At 47.5% G+C, this 20,416-nt stretch overlaps 1 protein-coding gene across 7 annotated transcripts in view; it reads right to left on the bottom strand.

Moving 5' to 3' along the window:
* Nucleotides 1–20,416, bottom strand: part of Rap1gap2 (RAP1 GTPase activating protein 2) — a 227,824-nt gene that overhangs the window by 39,087 nt on the left and 168,321 nt on the right. For all 7 annotated transcript variants that reach the window (XM_041665619.1, XM_041665621.1, XM_041665622.1 and 4 more), the window contains 7 exons: nucleotides 19,175–19,210; nucleotides 15,588–15,632; nucleotides 14,702–14,734; nucleotides 14,140–14,352; nucleotides 12,901–13,004; nucleotides 3,322–3,400; nucleotides 2,538–2,591 (listed from right to left, as the gene is read on the bottom strand). In XM_041665619.1, coding sequence (XP_041521553.1) covers nucleotides 2,538–2,591; nucleotides 3,322–3,400; nucleotides 12,901–13,004; nucleotides 14,140–14,352; nucleotides 14,702–14,734; nucleotides 15,588–15,632; nucleotides 19,175–19,210 — 564 coding nt within the window. The remainder of the gene's footprint in view (nucleotides 1–2,537; nucleotides 2,592–3,321; nucleotides 3,401–12,900; nucleotides 13,005–14,139; nucleotides 14,353–14,701; nucleotides 14,735–15,587; nucleotides 15,633–19,174; nucleotides 19,211–20,416) is intronic.

Genomic DNA, 20,416 nt, shown 5'->3' with positions numbered 1-20,416 from the left:
GTCCACTTTGTCGGAGAGTGGGCCCAGACAGGAGACAGCTACTCACGCAGAGGAGGAGAAGCAAAGAACTGGCCCGTGCCAGGAAGCTGCTCTAAGGCCCACACTGGCTCCCAGCACCTGAGCTTCCCCAGCGGTAGCCAAACCTCCCATTCTGATCCATCCAGATGTACCAGCCACAGCTGGGACATAAGGAATTCACTTTGCCCCACGGTTTTATTTGTATATATATATAAAAAAATAATAAAGTCGCTGGGTGGTGGTGGCACACGCCTTTAATCCCAGCACTCGGGGGGCAGAGGCAAGCAGATCTCTGTGAGTTCGAGGCCAGCCTGGTCTACAAGAGCTAGTTCCAGGACAGGAACCAAAAGCTACAGAGAAACCCTGTCTCGAAAATCAAAAAAAATAAAATAAAATAAAATAATAAAGTCAACCCTTTCCCCAGACAAATGGTCAGCAAGGAAGGCTGTGCTCGAATTCAGATTCTTTTCAGAAATGTAAGTTTGAGTCATTGCTCCTGCTCAGATGTCAACCCATAAGATGGATGCACTCGAGGAAGATGCGCAAAGGTGGAAAAAAAAAAAAAAAGCCTGGCCATAGGCTCTAGTTACGCTTCCGTTTTGCCTCACAAAATTGGGATGTGAATTACTTAATTAAGAAATACTTAAGTCTGATTCTGAATCAGTGCTTTGTACCATGTAGTTCTTAGTGACCAGTCAGCCTCACTATGCGTCAGCTCGATCAAAGGCAGATGTGGAATTTCACAGACTCAACAAGACAAGGCAATACAGTGGTGAGCACAGAGCAGCTGCTGCTGCCATCATCACCTATGGAACCCTCCGGAAACATCAGAACTGAACTAGCTTATGAGAAAGAGAAGATTACCTGAGGGCTTCTGGGAAACCTCTACGACACAAAGGAGGGACTGGCCATGTGCTGTGCTAGAGGAAGAACCCAGCTTGGCTGGGCTGAGATACGTGGCCAATAACAGGCTGCCATTGCACTTTACCTCTGTGAAGGCCTCGGCTGTCTGAGGAAAGGGGCGCTCCCTAGCTCTCCCAGTGAGAGTTCTGCTGGCCACCCTATAAGTTGCCCTCCATGGCTGCCTCGGTGAGTTAAAGGGAAGAACAGGTACCCTGCAGGGGAAAGGCTGGTCACAGAGACCTTCCACAGAACATGTAACTCTACGCATGTGGAAACACACACTTCTCATCCAGATCCACATCTCAGCCGGACCTCAGTGGGCCTCAGACAGACAGCATGAAGTAGAGCTGTTCTTCCATTCCCACCAGGCCCTTCGGGCTTCCCAAGGCAAACCTGTGAATGAGCACCCTGCAACCTCTTGATGGATACGGCTGTGGCAAGAACTGCCAAACCCGAGTTCAGCTAGGCCTTTTTGATGGGATTTTACTGGTTATTAAACCTCACTAATTCAGCTTTGATTACAAAGGTAGGTCAGTCTGAATGATGCAAAATGTTCTCTGGAGTGCAGCATATTGCTGGTGACTACAGACAATAAAACAACTCCAAAGAGGCATCTGAGAGGAGGGGCCTATGCAGCTGAGGACTGCGCCACCAGCTCACCCCCACAGACACACATATGCTTCTACCGCTGTGCCCAGTGGTAGCCATCTAGGACATTCGAGGGTGTTCCGAATGTCGAAGCAGGGTGAAGGTCTTGCTTCCCTGCCAGAAACCTCGTCTCCTGATTCCTGGTCATTAGAGCTGAGACTTGGGGGATGGACAGAACTCACCCCGCAAGCTTCAGCTGCAGCGGGATTGGCCACAGCAGAAGCCATAGAGGAAGCGCATCTCTGCTTCCATTTCCTCCCCGAGCCTCTGCTGGCTTATGAAGCAGCACTCCGTACACGGGGTCTTTTCCTATGGGCAATTTCAAGCAATTCTCCACTGTGGGTGATTTAAGCACTGCCATGCTGTAATTGCTGTTGACTGCATTTGTTGGTTTGTTTTGTTATTATTGCTTTTCCCCGTGCACATCCCTGTACTAGAACTGGGGTCAAGATCAGGCCGGTCGTAAGAGAGCCAATATCAGAGAACTGCCAGTTTATTAACTAAGGCCAGCAAGGCTTAGAGGACCTCAGAGCTGCAGTAACATGGGCAACGGGGAGCCAAGGTGTGGCCTCTTATTTCCTAGTGCATTTCCGAGTTCTGCACCCCATACCTCCATGATGTCGGGGTGGATCTGACTGCCTGGTGAAAAGAGAATCTGCCCAACCCCAACCCTGGTCTCAGAGAAGTACAGCTGGGGAGAGGCAGAAACACTTCCCCATCAACCTTCACAGCAGGCCTGGGACCTACTCAGTGGGTTGGAAGCCCAGGTATGACTGAGGATGGTTCCCAGGGTACCAGTTTGTGGAGGGCTAAGTGAGAAAAGAGGAAGACATAGAAGATCACATAGCGACCCCACATGGCCTCTCCATGATGCAAGGAGCTCCCCCATGGAGCCCCACATGTACAGATCCAAGCCAAGCTGCAGAGCCATGGACAACAACTAGTCCACAGGGACACAGGGTCCTCACCTTGGGATACAGGACAGGATTGAATTTCAGCCCCACTGCATCATCACAGAAAGCCTGTGAAAGAAACACACGGGTCAAAAACTATGTCTATAACGTACAAACAGGTTCCTCTGCCCACAGACAGAAAGCATCATGGGAGGACCAGGCACAGCGGGTCAAATTCTGCTGTTCACTAATGTGGCCCCAGGACACTCTGGGGTCCTAGGGTTTTGTAATAAATGAAAGGGAAGCAAAAAAAAAAATAAAGTCTAAGAAACATTTCCATTCTGACTAGAAGACAATACCAAGAAGCCATCCCTCCCCAACTCCAACAAAAGGCACAATTCTTCTGGCATTCCTGTATTCAGAGTGAACACATTCTATGTATTCGGAGTGAGGGTCCCACTCAGCCCAGTGACTCCACCGTGCTGATTCCATTCCCAAGTACCCCCATCACTCATACAGTGAGTGACATGAGCCTCAACTGCCCCGACTGCCCCTTCCTCAGGTCAGGACTGGATCTGGATCACCCTCAGCCCAGCCCCAACCCCTCAGTGAAAGCACCGATGGCCACCACCGTCCTCCTCTGACGCACTAGCCATGGTCAAGCCTGCCTTCCAACTTCTCCTGTCTCCTGAGTGGAGCAGCTTGAGATGCAAGGACGAGCTGGAGGGAGGGAGGAAGACAGAGGCAGCTGCTAAGCCACCTCCCTCCATCGAGGCAAAGAGCAGAGCCTGCAAACCCACCCCAGAACCAGCCCTGGGCGGACAGAAAAAGCCACCTTCCCTTTATGTTCATGTTTTACCTTGGCAATCTGCGGGACGCTGGGCAACTTGCTCAGTCCAGCCAAGGGGATCCGCTCGTGCACTGTCTTCAGTTTGGACCTGGGCACAGATAAGGGCACGATGAAGGCAGCCATGAAAGACAGTCAGGGGATAAAGTGGCTGCGGTCACACCAGGCAAGGTCCTCGGTTCACTTCCATCTCCCTGGAAACAGATCTGCCTTCCCAGCCAGCCTTAGGGATAGGGACACCACACTAAAGGTGAGAAAACGGGCTCCTTCCTGTGTTCCCCAGGGGTGGTAGATACCTAGGGATCACACCTGAATGCAATTAAGTTGCATCTTTCAAGGTCACAATTATTTTTTGGTTTGTAGATTCTGTTTGTTTTTTGTTTTTGTTTTTTTTTTTTTTGTTTGGTTTTTATTCTCCCAGATAACTGGGCCCAGCTTCTGGATATATTTACATTTTGATATGCAAATGAACCTTTATGAAAGATAATCTAATATTTGAAAATCTGGATTTACTCAAAATATAAGTGGGATGGAATCTGCTTGGGAAAGGGAGTCAACATAAGACTCTAAATTTAGCCTGTTCCCTGATTCATTTAGCACATTATCAAAGCGCTGAATTTCACGGAACACTTTCCGCGTCTGCTTAGATCATCATAGGATTTTTAATCCGTTGACCTCGTGGGTTGTTTCATTCCACGGGTGAAACGCTGAGTGTTTGTGATATATGATTTTTTAATATTCTGCTGAGTTTAATTGGCTGTTGTTTATTTAGATCATCACTTCTATGCTCCAAAACAACGCTGGCCTCTTTTTTCCTTCATGCACCTCCCTTGCCAAGTTTCCATAACAAGGTATTATTCCAACCAAGCAAAATCACAGCCTATTTCCTATCTTCTGAGATGATGTGTGTGATACATGGATTTTTTTTCCCCTTTTTTGGTTCACTAAAGGTTTGCTGTATGACATCTCTGGCCCCGCTATCCTTTATAAGAGGCCCCCTTACCGTTCTTTAATGGTAAACATGTAAGTTTTCTATGAGTCATTTTCCATAATTTAAGTTTTTCTACCCAAGCACCCATGGCATGCATTGCTATTATGTTGTTTTTATGATCTCGGGCTCCATTATTAGCAGCTGCGTCCTCCAGCATAGCAGTAACCGTGGCCGGTTCATAGGCTAGTTTTCTGCTTCATCCAGCAGTGCTGAGGCTAGACCCAGGCTCTCCCGACTCAGCCACGTTCACTCCATCACCCACCTGCATCCTTCCCACATTCTGTTCCTAGCTGAGGCTTCCCTGCCATAGGCTTTTCACCTTGTCCACGTAACTCCCACGTCGCATGCCTGTCCTCATCCTTCTCTTTTCCTGGCTTATCAATCTGCACGTTTACTCGTTTGGCCTGTCTTCTCTTTCACAGACACATCTGCAGCTCTGCATCTGTGTGTGAGCGCCACTTTAACCGCATCCCACACACTTCGATAGGTAGTGTTTTTATTGACATCTTGTTCTAAATATTTTGTCAGCTCTTTTGTGGTTTCCTTTTCTGCCCACGGGTTATTTAAAGGGGCCTTGGGAAAAACGCTTTCCAAATACAAGATTATTTTCCTCTCAAGTAATTTATTGTTGGTTGATAAATTAATTGTCATATTCAGGGAGCATAATCTATATGGCATTATTTTAAATTTCCTAATAATACACAGACCTTTCTCTTCTCTTTTTCGCAATCCAGGATATATTTCTTTTTCTTTTGTTGAGAGAAAAGATACAAAGTTGGATCTGTTTACTGTACTGTTCAAATACTTTATAGGCCTCACAATTATCTTCTATTATAGCATTGTTTTCTGAGACTCTCCCACTAAACTGAAGGTTTTGTCTACTCCTCCCTAAAACTTTGTCAGTTCTTGCTTTGAGTTTTTTTGTTGCTGTTTTGTTTCCCTGCAGGAGACAGAGCCCATGGTTTTACACATGCTAGGCAAAGGCAAAGCTCATAAAGCTGCATTCACAGTGCCAGTTCACGCTTCCTAAACCCAAGACCACCTTACCAGTACTCATCCATGACTGTTGGTTCTCAGTGGTCTGTCCTCTTTACCTTTTTTTCTAATATTTATTTTTGTATGTGTGGATATTTGTTCTGTCTGTATGTCTGTGTACCACATGCATGCATGGTGCCCACAGAGTCCAGAAGAGGGTGTCAGAACCCCTTAAACTCAAGTAACAGATGGTTATGAGCTGCCATGTGGGTGCTGGAAATCAAACCTGGGTCCTCTTAAGTGCTAAGCCATCTCTCCAGCCTCCAGTTCTCTTCACTACGAAGTAGGCTACTCTATCTTGAAGAAATTTAAAACAAAGCAACAAAGAAGAGTAAGTCAGCGAAGAGCTGAAATCATTCCTTTGTTACTGACAAAGACCAGGTAAGAACACACATTTCCGTGTGACCATGAAACAAATCTAGACAAACTTCAGAAACTACCTACAGCTCAGGGACTGTGAGGCACCGGCAAGAACCCTCCTGTGGGGACCGCCCCACGGAATACTCCAAGAGGAAAGGGGAGAAGGGACATAGCTAAACATAAGTTGCTCCAGAACACAGATACAAGAAACAGGGACGAGAACCGGGGCACTGTAGAGCAGTGTTCCATCCACACAGTGGAAAACACTGGGAAGAAACACTCCCGGGAGACAATGGCGTGTTCCTTTATGCCTATGCTTTTCCAGTGAGCTTCTACATGGTCTTGTTTGCACACTGCTATGCTGGCTTTCTTAGTCGTTATATCCCTCCTGCGTCTTTATCCCTTCCCTCGTTCTAAACCTTTCCATGCCGTGTTATTTTCTTTTTTATTTCTTTCTTTTTTGTTTTTGTTTTGTTTTTTGTTCTTCGAGACAGGGTTTCTCTGTGTAGCTTTGGAGCCTGTCCTGGAACTCGCTCTATAGACCAAGCTGACTTTAAACTCACAGAGCTCCACCTTCCTCTGCCTCCCGAGTGCTGGGATTAAAGGCGTGCACCACCACCACTGGGCCCTGTGTTTTTGTTTTCTTAATAATGTCTCCTATAACAAATTGAAGTTGCATTTTAATCAAATCTGGTTTCCTAATATTTTAACAGCTAGCTTAGTCTATTATATTTATTGCAACCACTGTGTTTGGAATCACTCCGAGCCTGTCAATTTCTATTTTTTGTGGGTTATTTTCTTTCCCTCCTCTCCAGCATTCCACTGAATGAAGTCCTGGGTGTTTGAGTTTTTGTTTGTTTAATTTGTTCATAATTCTTTATTCTGTTTATCCCTCCATATCCTGCATCTCGCGGTACACATGTTTACAATTTTCCTAGAAACCTCTGGAACTCTGTTACATGCTTTACCCACTGACTTCTGCCCTTCTGTGAGCCATGCTATTTTTGTTAAAAATAAATATAACTGCAACCTTCCTTTGAAACGTGCCAAGAATAATACCCATTAGCATTTAAACTTGTCAAGACTATTTACCTATTTCTTGTTACATTTTTAGTGGAGACCCTTTTGTGATTCTCTTCTGGCTACAGTGTATCCTCCAGTAAGTCTTCCAGGGATACTCTGAGAGGCACGCCACTCTCTCTGTTTCTAACATTCTGGAACCAGTTTAATTTTATCTTTAGTGACAGCTTCTCTGAGTACAGAACTGTAGGTTAAAGTAGTTCTTCTTGTTCGCTCTGACAGCACTTTAAAGAGAGCATCCCAGTGTCCAACAACTATTGTGACCGGAGGGAAATCTGCTCCCCGTCAAGCTGTCACCACCTCAAAGACTGTCCTTAACCTCAACTAGCATTACCTTAATTTAAGCTTCGATTTCTGCTCCTTCGTTTAAACATGTCTACCAGTGTTTTGGCTCTGAAATCAGAAGCCACAGTATGTTTGCGAGCTTTCTCCAACTCTCACCGGCTCCCAGCTCTTACTCCCAGGGAACTGTTCACTAGTGAGCCTCTTTGCTGCTCAGAGGCCTCCCAGGCTGCTGTCCACACACCTTATCTTCTTCTTCTTACACTTAATCTTTTATCTGCACTGTGTTCTGGATGGATTCCTTGGGACCATCTCCCAGATCGCTCTCTGAAAAGTCTAGATTGTATCCCATGTGTTAAGTTTACGTCATCAACTATTTTTCATTCTGATAATTCTAATTGCTCTCTTTATATCCCCACCTGCTCCTGATTCGATTCTCTGAACAGCAATATCTGACCCTTGAGAGTTGCTCTTTATTCTTCATCTTTCTTTAAGCTTTTAATGACCGTGTTTAAGTCATTCTAAAGCAAGCCATTATTCGCATTTCATCAGCAGCGACCCCCTCTCCCATTTGTTGACATTTTGGCTGTCTCTTAATGTCACTTTTTCCCATGTGTTTGGAACTTTCCACCCACTTTTCTCTATTCTCAGTACAAGCCACGTTGGTTTAGCTTCCATCATGGCTGCCGGTCCGTACAGCTTGGGGGAGTCATTCACTTTATACAGTCGGTTGGCCTGGATCATCACCTGTGCTGCCCTGGCTCGGCTCAGCAGCCTCCTGACCCACTTCCTGCTGTGGCTTTGCCTTCGCTCCAAACTATGTTCTTCATTCTGTCCAGGCAATTCATTCTACACACCTGATCATGACATACTCCCTTCTGTACCCCCCCCCATTACTCTGGAGATTTGAAAAATAATCCAAACTTCAAAAACTACTTCTCTAGAACAATCTTTTGATCATACACCCGTCCAGTATCAGTAGCTAGCTTTGCAGCACCCTGAACAGTCTGTAAGGATCCATGCCCATAGGAAGGAGATAAGTAGGGCAGAGAGGGACAGGAGTATTGAGAGCAGGCGCTGAAGGTGAAGTTCAATGGTAGAGTACTTGCCTAGCGTGCAGGCCATGGGGCTAATCCCAGCACTCCGGCACATATGGGGTGCCAATTAAACAAACACTGATGAGTAATGCCTTTCTCACAATAACTATTCTTTACATTGCTAAATAATTCCTTCTTTACTATCATAAGTATGCTTCATGTTCTATGTGGATCTGTGTTTCTCCGGCTGATTCCTTGCTTAAAGCATTCTTCTGTATCTGTAAATATTGGACGCTATTGTTTTCATTTTCTTTTTTATGAATTGGCATTTCATTTGCCTGTTTTTTTATTAAAGACCTTCCAAGCATTAACAAGTTAACTGAGAAGGCTTCCATATTTTTCTACTTTCTTGAACAGTTTAAGTAACATAAATCTGTTCCCTTAGAGTTTAAAATATCTACCTGTAAGATCTTCTAGTGCCAGAAACATTTGGAGAGAGAGTTCTTGGAGAACTTTTCTAATTTATCCCACAGTTGTTACTGCATTTGGGTTTTAACCCCCATCTCGAGTTAAACTTGATAACGCACTCTTCCCTGGAAGGGCATCTTTTCTAAGGGCATCTTCAGTTGAATGGTTTATGTTATATACAACACCCCTTACTATTTAATCTCCGTATCTGTAACAATGCGCCATTTTTAAGTTTTATTTTTATTGTATATGTCTGGGATTTGCCTGCATGTATGTATGTGCACTATGTGTGTGCAGTGCCTAAGGAGCCAGAAGAGGGCACTGGATCCCATGAGGCTGGAGTAACAGCTACTTGCAAGCTGCCACATGGGTGCTAAAAAGCCCAAATCTTCTGGAAGAGCAGCCAGTGCTCTTAACCACAGAGCCATTTCTCTAGCCCAAAGTATCTTTTTTTTAAATATTTATTTATTTATTTATTATGTATACAATATTCTGTCTGTGCATATGCCTGCAGGCCAGAAGAGGGCACCAGACCCCATTACAGATGGTTGTGAGCCACCATGTGGTTGCTGGGAATTGAACTCAGGACCTTTGGAAGAGCAGGCAATGCTCTTAACCTCTGAGCCATCTCTCCAGCCCCCAAAGTATCTTTTATGCCTATTTTGTTTCCTTGTATCAGCCTATATATTTTTCACACATTATCTACATTGAAATATTGTGAATATTTTTATCTCTACATTGTGTATTTTCTCTATATGGGGAGTGAGATACAGTCTCATGTAACCCAGGCTGGTCTCCCATTCACTCTATAGATAAGAATAACCTTGAACTCCAGGTTTTCCTGACTCTGCCTCCCAAATGTTGGGATAACAAGTAAGCACTACCATGCCTGGCTCTTCGTCTCTCTATTTGACTAGACAGCCAACTATATTCTTTTGTTTTCCCTGGTAGAAGATTCGGTTTGACTCCCTAGGATACATAAGTACTCAATTATTTCATAATTTCCTCATGCATGAGGGAGTGGAAACACTGAGAGGTCACTAATAGCAATAGCAACTTGCAAACATTTTTATTCAGCAATCGGCTGAGTAAAGCAATGGATTTCCTTCTAATGGGGGCGTTAACTACAACTTACACCACACTATTACAAATGGCATTACTTTTTAAAACGTGTTTGGGTGTTTTGCTTGCATGTATATCTGTCTATGTACCATGAGCATGCCTGGTGTCCACAGAGGCCAGAAGGGGATTTGGGGAGCCCTGCAACTGGAGTTACAAACAATTTTAAGCCACCATGTGGATGCTGAGAACTGAACCTGAGTCCCCTGGAAAAACAGCCGGTGTTCTCGAGCACCAAGCTAGCTCAGCCCCTAAATGTCATTATTTATAGATATCTCATGACTTCGTGGCTTTGACTTCCTCTCTGGCATAAAAATTACTTAGAAAATTATTGTGGTTGTTTCTAAATGGTTAAGTGAATTATCAAAAACATTACTTTGTTATGAATTTCTAGTTTTATTGTCAAATTTTAAGTGGATGTATCCAGCAGAGTGCTTGTGTTTTGAAACCCATTTAGACTTAATTCCTGGTTCAGAAGTTGTTCAATATACCTGCTGTCAGAACCTTTTATAAGACTTTTAAAATAGAAATGTCAAGCTACAATCTGATATAAAGATAAACAAGCCTTGTGAACAGAGTTCACAGCAAATACATATGGTGGTCCTTAAACACAAGAAGCGATGCCTGCAACCGGGGGACATTCCCACGACACACCAAGAATGTTGGCAAGCTCATCTCGTGTTTTAAGCTAGAGAGCTGGTTACTACAAATTTGGGGCACCAAATCAAATAACCCAGAGGTCTAACACTGGGATGGCAGTCGCTGCCAACAAGAGAATTTCATCCCTGCTTAAGTCCTTCTTTGTGTCCAGTGAAGCTGCTAAGCCACGGAGCCAATTTTTCCTGCCTACTTTCCAACTGCTCTGGCAATTAGTCCAGGTCCACGCTGTGACTGTCCAGTTTCCTGGCTGGTGTACAGCTTCTCATTGCTGACCTACCCACTGGCTTTCTGTGGGAGAGCCACGTTTGTGTTTTCTCGGTTCCTGGGGGAACTGGTTTCAAATGCTGTAGGCTTTTAATAATTTAATAATTTTATGGAGAAAGATATCCGGCTATTCATCCCTAAAGAGCACCAGATTCTTCCAGAATCTTCTATCGGGGCTCACTATGTAACCCAGACTAGCCTCAAACTCTTGGTATATGAAGTGTTTCAATTATAGTCATGAGTCACCAGGCCTAACTAACTCTGCATCTCCAATTACATGTATTCCACTCCATTGCTTTCTAAAGAAAGAGAATCAAGTTTCAACTCAATGTCACCTACATTTTGGTCCTAACTGTCCAATAGGTTACAACTTCTTTAAAAATTACATTTGTGTGTATACATACATATGTGTATGTATATATACATATATGTGTGTATACATGTATGTGTTTATCATATAAGTTTGTGCGTGTGTGTGTGTCAATGCATGTGCTGTGTTCCTGCCATCTATCCCTAGCTTTTGCCCGTGGTAAACATTTCAGCTGAGATATAAGAGACATAATACGAGAAAACAGAGCTTTGGAGAGCCAGGCAGGGTGGCATGCACCTTAAATCTCAACACTCAGGAGGTTGAGGCAGGGAGATCATGAGTTGGAAGCTAATATTGACTACACAGTGAGCTCCAGGCCAGCCTGGGCTACAGTCCCTGCTTCCAAAAATGTCAGCAAAGAAAGAAAAATTGAAAGGACCTTATGATCAGCCGTCAGCTCACAGACACCGAATGTAATCTTGGTCTGGATTTTATTAAGACAGAAAGATTTGTTTCCAGCAGAGGCTCATCAAAGTGAAGATGCTACTTAGAGACAGGGACCCAGGAACCAACCACTCGGGAGACTGTACTGTTCAACTGATTCTGCCGTGCCTCGCAAATACAACGTCAACCCAGAAAAACACTTGCAAGGACAATCAATGGCTTCCCTTCCAAACAAGAAGTAAACTGAGTCCTACTCAGCTGGCAAAGCTCAGGCCCCACACGTACAGCTACTGCAGCTTGTTCCCCAGTATCACCTAGATGCAAACCAAATCTGGGCACGTGCTGGCACCTTCCTCAAACACCTGCTCCCAAAGCACGATTATATATGCCATTCTGTGCTCCCATACTGAAAGCTTAAATTAGGGCAGATAAAAAAAAATGTTACTCCTGGGGCCGGGGAGATGGCTCAGTCTTTAAAGTATTTGCCACTCAAGCACTATAGACTTGACTTCGATTCCCGGCGACCACATACAAAGGCAAGCATGATGGCGTGTGCCTGTAACCCTGGTGCTGAGGAGGCAGAGGCAGGAGGATCCCTATGACTTGTGATGAACTGGCGAGTTCCAGATTCAGTGAAACCCTGTCTCCAAAACTAGGCGGTCAAGAAATACAGGAAGATATCCAACTGGCTCCATGTACAGATATGCACACATACGTGCAAACCATACACAACACGCACACAGAAAATTAAGTCATTATTCCTATCTCCAAATACCTTCAAGTGTGTCTAATTACACTCAGCATAGTTCTCCCTGACTTCGCCACATCTGACTCCCACCAGGTACAGAGATAAACATTCGGGTTCCTGTAGCATCCTATGCAAATGACTAGAACAACATCCGTGGCATTTATTAAAATTCTGTTTCTTTCTTGTAAGACGGTAAGTCTTTGGGAAACACGGACCAAGTCTCAGTCACGATTGTCCCCAGCACCCATCAGAGTTTCTGGTTCAAGGATACTTAGCAAACCATGTTGGTTGAACCAAACAGAAACCTGTTCTAGTTTCCCTGCTTGAGGGGATCACGATTCAGAGAGAAGGATCTGATGTCAGTGTTCCTGCTGGGGACATCACTCCAACTCAAGGACCCCAGCAGACACAACCTTTCCTGACTAGGTGGCTATCAGGGGTAGCAATCTGGCCAGCTCTCTCCCAGGAACATGGGGCTATGTCCCACCATGATGAGCCACACTGAGCCATTCCTACTTCATCCTCCATCTCCTCAGAGTCACTGTCCCTCCTAAGAAAGACAGGAAAGTTCCAGAAGTTTTGGCCTAGGTGACCTTGAGGCTCAGACAGCTGGCAGGAACACATGGTCACATTGCTTGGCAACATCATATACAACCCCAGGATTCTAGCAGCTCTGCCCCTCCTGTACAACCAGACCAGACTGGTCAGTCTGGTATTTCTGCCCTCCCCCCATTTTCCTTAATGCCAGCTCTGCCTGGGAGAGGCATGGTCTCTGCCAGTGTAGCAGCCCCACCTGAGGATGATCCGAAGGTACTCAATGCCCTCAGCTTCCTCGCATTTGATGGACAGGATCAAGTTCCCCAGACTGCTGCCAGTACAGTAAAAGTTCAGATGATCCTAGAAACAGAAATCAGGTGTGAGCCTCCAGGCATGACCCCTATATCATCTCCTTCACCAGGCGGGAGAAGCCCCACAAGAAGAAGGAAAAGAAGGATGCTACTGCTCTAGCATCGGTGATGGTGACAAGATGATGATGACAATAATGATAGTGATGGTGATGACAAGGATGATACCAATAGGTGTCAGCCACCACATCCTCAGGATATGCCAAGCACCATCCCACAGCCTTAGTACCCATTATCCTCTCTAATCCTGACCACAGCTCTGTGTAGGAGATGATGTCACCCTCCCCATTCCAATCACTCAACCAGCGCCTGACAGAGCCAGGCTCAACTCCACAACTGACTGGACTCCACGTTCAGGTCCTTCACCACCTGATGCTAAGTTCCCTTTCTCACTCAGAAGGCAGGCCTAATCAATCCAAACCATGAAGGAAGGCTAGGAGGAGCCCACGCAGAATGCCAGTCTCTCTTCACAAGGTGGGGCTCTCCCTGGCTTCCGGGAGGCCACCTCCCGGGCCCACCCAGGTAACAATGAGCCTACGGAAGTTGCACTTAAACAATGCCCCCTGAGATTTAGTGAGGCTTGGACAGTTTCTTTTGGGTGAGACTACAAAGCCATCGTAGGCTAGGGACTTCCAGGGCTTCCCTTGGGACTTTGGGGAACATATCAAGACAAGAATGCATTTGAGGAAATGTAACTTTGCCATTGTTAAAGAATCATTCTCAGGGGACAACATCCAATCTCAGCTCTCAGAGGACCATCCTGAGAGAGCCTAAGAGACAGGTACTGTGCAAATGTAAACAGAGCCATCCAAGCAGGGAGGGCAAATTTTTGAGCACTTAAACTTGAACAGTATAACTCAAGCAGTTAAAACTCTATCCCAACCTCCTGCACCCCCAACACTACTCATTTCATCACCTCACAAAACACTTGCTGGGGTGGTCCCCAAAAGGACCCTTCATAGGGCCTCTACATCACTCCTAAGACTCTCGGTAAGACAGAGGTGGGCAGCGAGTAGTTCAGAGCAGAGAAAGACAAGAGGAGAAGACAGAGGATCCCTGGAACAGATCCATGCCACCCTCCCCAGGGCAAGGTCCACTCTGGGGGGGGGGGGTGTCCCTGGACTCACCTTGCCCAGGAAGTGCCTGCGGTAGGCCCTGGCTTCACCCCTGCACTCAAGCTTGTAGCCGAACGTGTTGGGGCTCAGGCTATCCTCTTCCTCCTCCTCATAAACACTGCTGCCCAGTGACGTTGGAGTACCCACATTCTCTGGGTCCTCAATCCAGTAGCCTCCAAACTGGGGCAGGATGATCAGAGGATATGGGCCGCCCTTCTCCACAACCTGGGGACAAAGGAAGTTCTTGCCCTGAAACCTTCTCTGGACTGTAGTGGAGAGGAACCCCACCACCTCTGAACTGTTCCAAAGAGGAAGGCCTTGTATCTGAAGCCAAGAGCAGTCATATAATGTCCCATGGCATCTCTAGATTCACTGGGACCCTGGGTTTTACAAGGACTATACTAGAACTCCCAAGTTAAACCTCAGAAAAGCTTTGGTCACAGATGCAGATAAGAAGGGGTGTTGGGCCCTAAAGTCTTAGGCTCAAGATTCTCTCCCATGTGGGGCTGGGAAGGGTCGTGATCTCCTCAAGAAGAAATCCAGAGTAGGTTGTAGTGCAGTCTGGGCCTCCTACCTCTTCAATGCTGGGGTACGGGATATAGTCATCCTGCAAGACAAAGCACAGGACACTGACATTAGTTCCACAAGCGGTCATAACACTCTAACTACTGTTTCCATGTTCCTCACCCAGGTCTAGAGAAGAGATGTGTTGGGGGGGTGGCTAGTAGGATGTTCCAGGGCTTCAAGGAAGCAAAGTCAGCCTTCTAGAGGCAACCCCAAGGACTCGGCATCCCATGCGATTGAACTCACCTCCAGATCAATAGACCTGAATGCAAACCCAGTGAACCAAAGACATAGCACACAAAAGGGATGCCCTGATCACCCCCAGTGCCACTAACTTGTCATCCTAGGGCCCTGAGACAGAAAGAGAGCTGGGTAGCTGGTTAAGTTGGCACACACCTACAATCCCAGCCCTCTGGAAGTAGAGGCAGGAGTATCAAGAGATTGTTCATTCTTGGCCAACTAGGATTAAAAATGGAAAAAAAAGAATCCTACTCCCTCCCTGTTCCTCCCCCATCTCCTTCAAGTGACTGAGCCTTAGAAACAGAACCTGAAGCTCATATATGATGGCCCATCAGAGTCCAGAGTACAACAACCCTCAGCACTGTGTAGGTGCACAGAGAGAACGAGAAGGGGGTCAATCTAGGCCTCCAATCCTTGGGTATCATTTGAGAGTCTCTACCTAGGCTACTTGGAAGCAGCCTTAAGACACTGAGCCAGGGTCCCTCTACCACCCACCAGCCATGAGTCTAATGAGGTGCAGTTCTTAACAGGCTCGTGATGAAAAGCTGATGGGCACACCAAGTGAGCTCAACATGCTCTCTGGTCAGCCTGCCCTCTTCCCACACCGGCCCCTCCCTGGCTCCACCTGGCCACTCGGCCTCAACTGCCTATCCCACCTTGTTCTTCTGGGGTCCTGGCCTCTGCTCTTCAAGCTTGATCCCCTGTGGAAACAAGGAAGAGAGGATCCGCATAAGCAGAGGTCATTGTGCATGGTTAGGAGCCTCTGGTAGGCACTGGAGCCTCTCACCTCCTACACTTGGCAGTTGTCAGTCCCAACACCAACCCCAGATGAGGTTGTGGACTGGCCAATTAAGACCTGAGCCAGATCACCTGCGTTCAAATCCCAACACAGACACTTCCTTGCCTGGTGACCTGGAACAAGTCACAGATTCCCTCTGTGTGACTCCTGCTCTCACCGATAAAGTGGGAACGAAGGCAGTGCCTTCCATTCCGCGGTGCAGGTTAAAGGGGATAATGGGTTATGGATTTCAAACACTGACGGTGTACAGTAAAGCGTGTGGGTAGAATTAGTGTAGGTGGGGTAGTATGAACATCTCTGTGCTCAAATACCTTCCTGAAGGCCGTAGGGCTGTGGGTGGGAATGGTGAGCACCCACATCTGCAGGTGTCGGAGCCAGCGCATTGGTCCTCCTGCCTTCTAGCTCCACCTTTTTCCTGGAGGAAGGGTGTTTGGACAACAGGCAGGACGTATGGTCCTTCGGGTCTTCATTCTACCAGGCGCTTTCTATCTGCAACCCAGGGAGTCTTCCTAACTACATTTGTGGAATGAGGATTAGATCTCGAGCCCCCATCTACGTCTTCCAGATCCAAGGACCGAGGTTGGATTAAAGGGCTTTGCCTGCAGTTGCTGGAAAGTCACTTCCAGGAGCAGCCCTTTGTCCAGCGGCCTTAGTTGGGTTCTGACTTAGCTGGACTGTGCAAGAGGGAAGGCTTTCCCAAGGCGGAGTGCAGCAGCAGAGAGGATGAGCCAGAGGGCATCTGGGAGATGCAGTCCCCCTAAGGAGTCAGAAGTAGCTGCCTAGTCACCACCTTAGCAAGGCCCTGACCCTCCAAGGGAGCACCACTGTGGCTTCTTTCGAAGGCAAACACCTTTTCCTCAGTGAGGAAACTGAGGGGTGGCTGTGTGCTAAAGGGTGCTAAGTCAGTGAGTGCTAGGAACTGTGTCTGAAGTTGGGTATACAATCACACGCCAGGCTCCCTGGACAGCAGGTCTCCTCCTCCCTAGGTGGACATTAATGCTGTTTCTCTGGACTGCTGGCCTGAGTCATGCCCCAGCATTGTTCAGGAGGGTGTGGGAAGGCCCCTCCCACTGACAGGTGCTTCTCACACACCCACAGAAAACTTCCTGGGTGGCCCCACAGACCCTGTCCAGGATGGCACACTGGGTGGGTGGGGAAGTTATGCCAGGAGTCTGTTTTGTTTGTCCTGTGTTAGTCATCCCTGTCTGGGAACAGTCCCCAGGGCAGGAGTGCAAACCTCTCCCTGCCCCGCTGCCACTCCACTTCCTCCCCTACCAGGAAGCCCCATCCACAGCTGGGCCCTTCCTCCCCAAGCATTACCCTCTCCAGTGGCTATTATCCTTATGCTCCCTTCTCCCTGCCCCCAAGAAGAAATGGAAGTTCAGAGAGGGCAATAACTTGGTCAGGGGCACTCAGCTAGAGGATATCAGGTTCAGACCTGAATCTGGGCTGGGAGACTCCAAAGCATGTGCCCCAAACCCTCCTTCAAATGCCTAGGCTTGGGTTGGAATTGGGGGGTCTTGGATCCTAGTTTCAGTGTTTCAGAACTACCAAAGTGGCCCAATCACATATGTGGTTTCCAAGACTCAGTTTACACAACGGTAAGATGAAAAGAGACGAGGCCCATGCCTGACGTGGACTCCAGCCACACTGCCGCACTCCCTCTCCGCCGCTCCCAGTTGCTGGAAACTGAGTCCACTAGGACCAGTGTCCAGTGCACCATGGGTAAGTCTTACACATCGCAACTCTGCTTCCCACCGTCTCTACTGAGGTGCAGCTGGCAAGCCATGCTGGGCATCACTGTCTCTGAGATAACCAAGTTATCTCAGCCCCCCTGCCCTAGAGAGGCTCCCAGTATAGCTGGGAAGCCCAACCCAGCAGCCTCTCTAAACAGAGCAATTCAAGAGTCCCCAGGGCTGGGTTCTGTGGGAGGAGGCAGGGACTTCAGCTGCAGGTGAGGTGGGTGGGCTGAGAGAGTAACCACAGAGAAGGCAAGTGAGCCACCGGCCCCTCCCAGTGATCGGAGATCTCACTGGCTAGCAGGGAGATTCCCCAGCTTTGCTTTGCTGCTGAACACTTAATGATACCCTGTCTCCTGCTACCCGGCAGGGCATAGCTTTTCCGCATCTAGATTATGAGTTCCCCTAAATGAGGAGAAAATGAGTTTGCAGTCCACAAACTACTGGGTGCAGAGGAGAATTCATCCCACGGTAATGGCACAACTACTAACAATTACTCTCCCTTAACACATCCTTCCCTTCCGCGCCCTCTGTTCTGAACCACAGGACCATGCTGGACCGTTTCTCTGCCCCTCCTCCCAGGGCTTCCAATCCCTTATTTCAAACCTTCCTCCTGAGATAAAAATATTTTAAAAAGAAGAATATAAAGCAGATCGTCCTCCTCTAGAGTAGAAACGAGCATCATTTTATTTCAGCTCTTCCCTGTGACATGGAGGCAGGAGAGCAGTGAAATACACAGTTCTGAAAACCTCATGAGAAGAAAATAGCCTCTTCGATCTACGATCCCAGAGAAGCACTTGACATATGTATACCATGGTCAACCACTGCATCACAATCCTGGCAACTGAGCCCAGAACTCAGCTGATGCCAGTGTGGACAACAGAACAGCTCTTCCTGTGAGGAGCCCTAATCTGGGACACATGGATACGAACACCCTGGCTACTCAGTGCCCTATATTCAATGGCACAGCGTCTGCACAGAACCTGCACACATCCTGCTGTGTCCTTCAAGCCATCTCTAGGTGATGTGCAATCCCTAGCGTGACATTGAGCTAACAGTGTTGCTGCTCTGCCAGGGGAAATGGCAAAGATAACATCTGTACATGTTCAGTTCAACTGGAACCCCCAGTGCTTGTATCCACAGTTGCTTTAATCCACAGAGAGGGATCTGAAGCTATGGACCATGATTACCAAGGGCCCTCAAATGCTCTTCAAACATTGACCTTCATGTGGTGCCCTCCAGGCTTTTACATAGAGGATCTCATTCCATCTCCAACACTTGTCAGTGGGTATTTTTACTCTTATTTGTCTCTGGTGACTTGGAAATGGCAAGCCGGTTGTGCAGTACCTGGCAGATGTAGGGTTTGAACTCAGATCTGCATCTCGCTTATGGATCTGCCTCCCCAACGCCACATATCTCTCCTCTAGATGGGGCTTGCTTTTCAAGGATTCCTTTTCAACTCACTCCAGAGTCGACATCTCTTCTGAGCCTTCCCCACATCCCAAGGGTTAACGGTATACTGGGCTGGCCCTCCATGTCCCAAGGCAGGAGTGTACCCAAAATTTCAGTACCACTCAATAGCATAGTGGCCTAAGTTGTTGGGCCTGAGGGTCCTCCTCCCTCCAATACCTCCTGGTACCGAGGCCCACAGCACCGCAGCATCCACACCTGAGGATGGGCTGCTGACCCATTTTGGGGTACTCACCTGCATTTTCTCCAGCATCTCGAAAAACTCAGCGGACTAAAAGACATAAGGAGGGGAAGGGTCAGTAAGAAGGGTTGCTGAGAATGCCTATCGCTCATCAACCCTCTGGAAACTGAGCCCCAGCCTTCCTTCCCCAGGGACAGACTCATTTGGGTCAAGAGAGAAGCTAATGTGATTTTTGCCTTTGCAGGCCTGCAGGGCCAGAACACTCCAGGCAATCAAAGAAGAAATAAAACAGGCCCCGACTGATGATCAGTCCTAGAGAGTGCAGGCCCTCGCGGAAGGAGGTCATGCGGTTCCCTAGAGAAAACCCAAGGCCCCCAAAATGCCTGGGAAGACGGCAAGATAGGTGGTTGGGATGTTTCCAGCCAGCAGCAGGGCCAACATGGCCAACAGCCATAGCTTTCTGCTATTTGTGACACCATGGCATTTTCTGTCTCCCATAAAATCTCATTCAGGACCTGACAGAGAGCCAGTAAATGCACAGCTGCTCCAGTTTGACCTTGATGTGGCCCTGTGGCCCCAGTCTCTGAGGCATGGCTTTGAGACCTAGAGTGAGTTGATGAAGCATAGCTCAAGACTTCCTTGACTGAGCCTCCAGGTCCGAGGAGGAATTATTTTTAACTGCTCCAACAACACCTTTCCAGACATTTAGCCTAGTTTGGAATCACCTGTGTAAACTCCAGGGGGGGAAAAAGGAACAAGGAAGCTGAGGAAACTGCTAAAGGAACACGGGGGTCCCTAGAAGCCCTCCACTCACGAAGCCAACACCACTGCCCGCATCGGAACCCTGGCACCTGTAAGACCATAAGTATCCAGAGCAGACAGTCCCCAGGTGAAATAGAAAAGCTAACAGTGATGGAGGAGAACACACACGTCTTCATCAGTTCTTCATGCACAGGCAGAGGTACCCAACACTCTCCAGGCTCTGCAGGTATCAGTGAACTAGCTAGCCTGTGGTCCCACTGCCCTTAGAATCCTTGAGAAGGGAATCACCAATGGGAAAGACTTCTGGAGAGTCACCTGGAGAGACTCATTCCTGCTTCCAATGCCAGTCATCTGTCAGACGAAAGCAGGGCTCCTAAGGAGGCAGAAAGCCTGCAGCCTACAGTCATCCAGGATGTACAGTCTGGAACCTGATTATCAGCGTACAGGAGTAGGCCTGGGGCACCCACACCCAACGCCCATGACCAGAGTAGGCACCAAACATCCAGACTCCAAGTCTGGCCTTCCTACTCACTC

The sequence above is a fragment of the Microtus oregoni genome, unplaced genomic scaffold (genome assembly GCF_018167655.1).
Source record: "Microtus oregoni isolate MIOR12 unplaced genomic scaffold, Mior012 000015F_ref0000493, whole genome shotgun sequence".
Lineage (NCBI taxonomy): Eukaryota > Metazoa > Chordata > Mammalia > Rodentia > Cricetidae > Microtus > Microtus oregoni.
The sequence above is the reverse complement of the archived record's forward strand: the minus strand, read 5'-3'. Positions and strand labels throughout refer to the sequence as shown.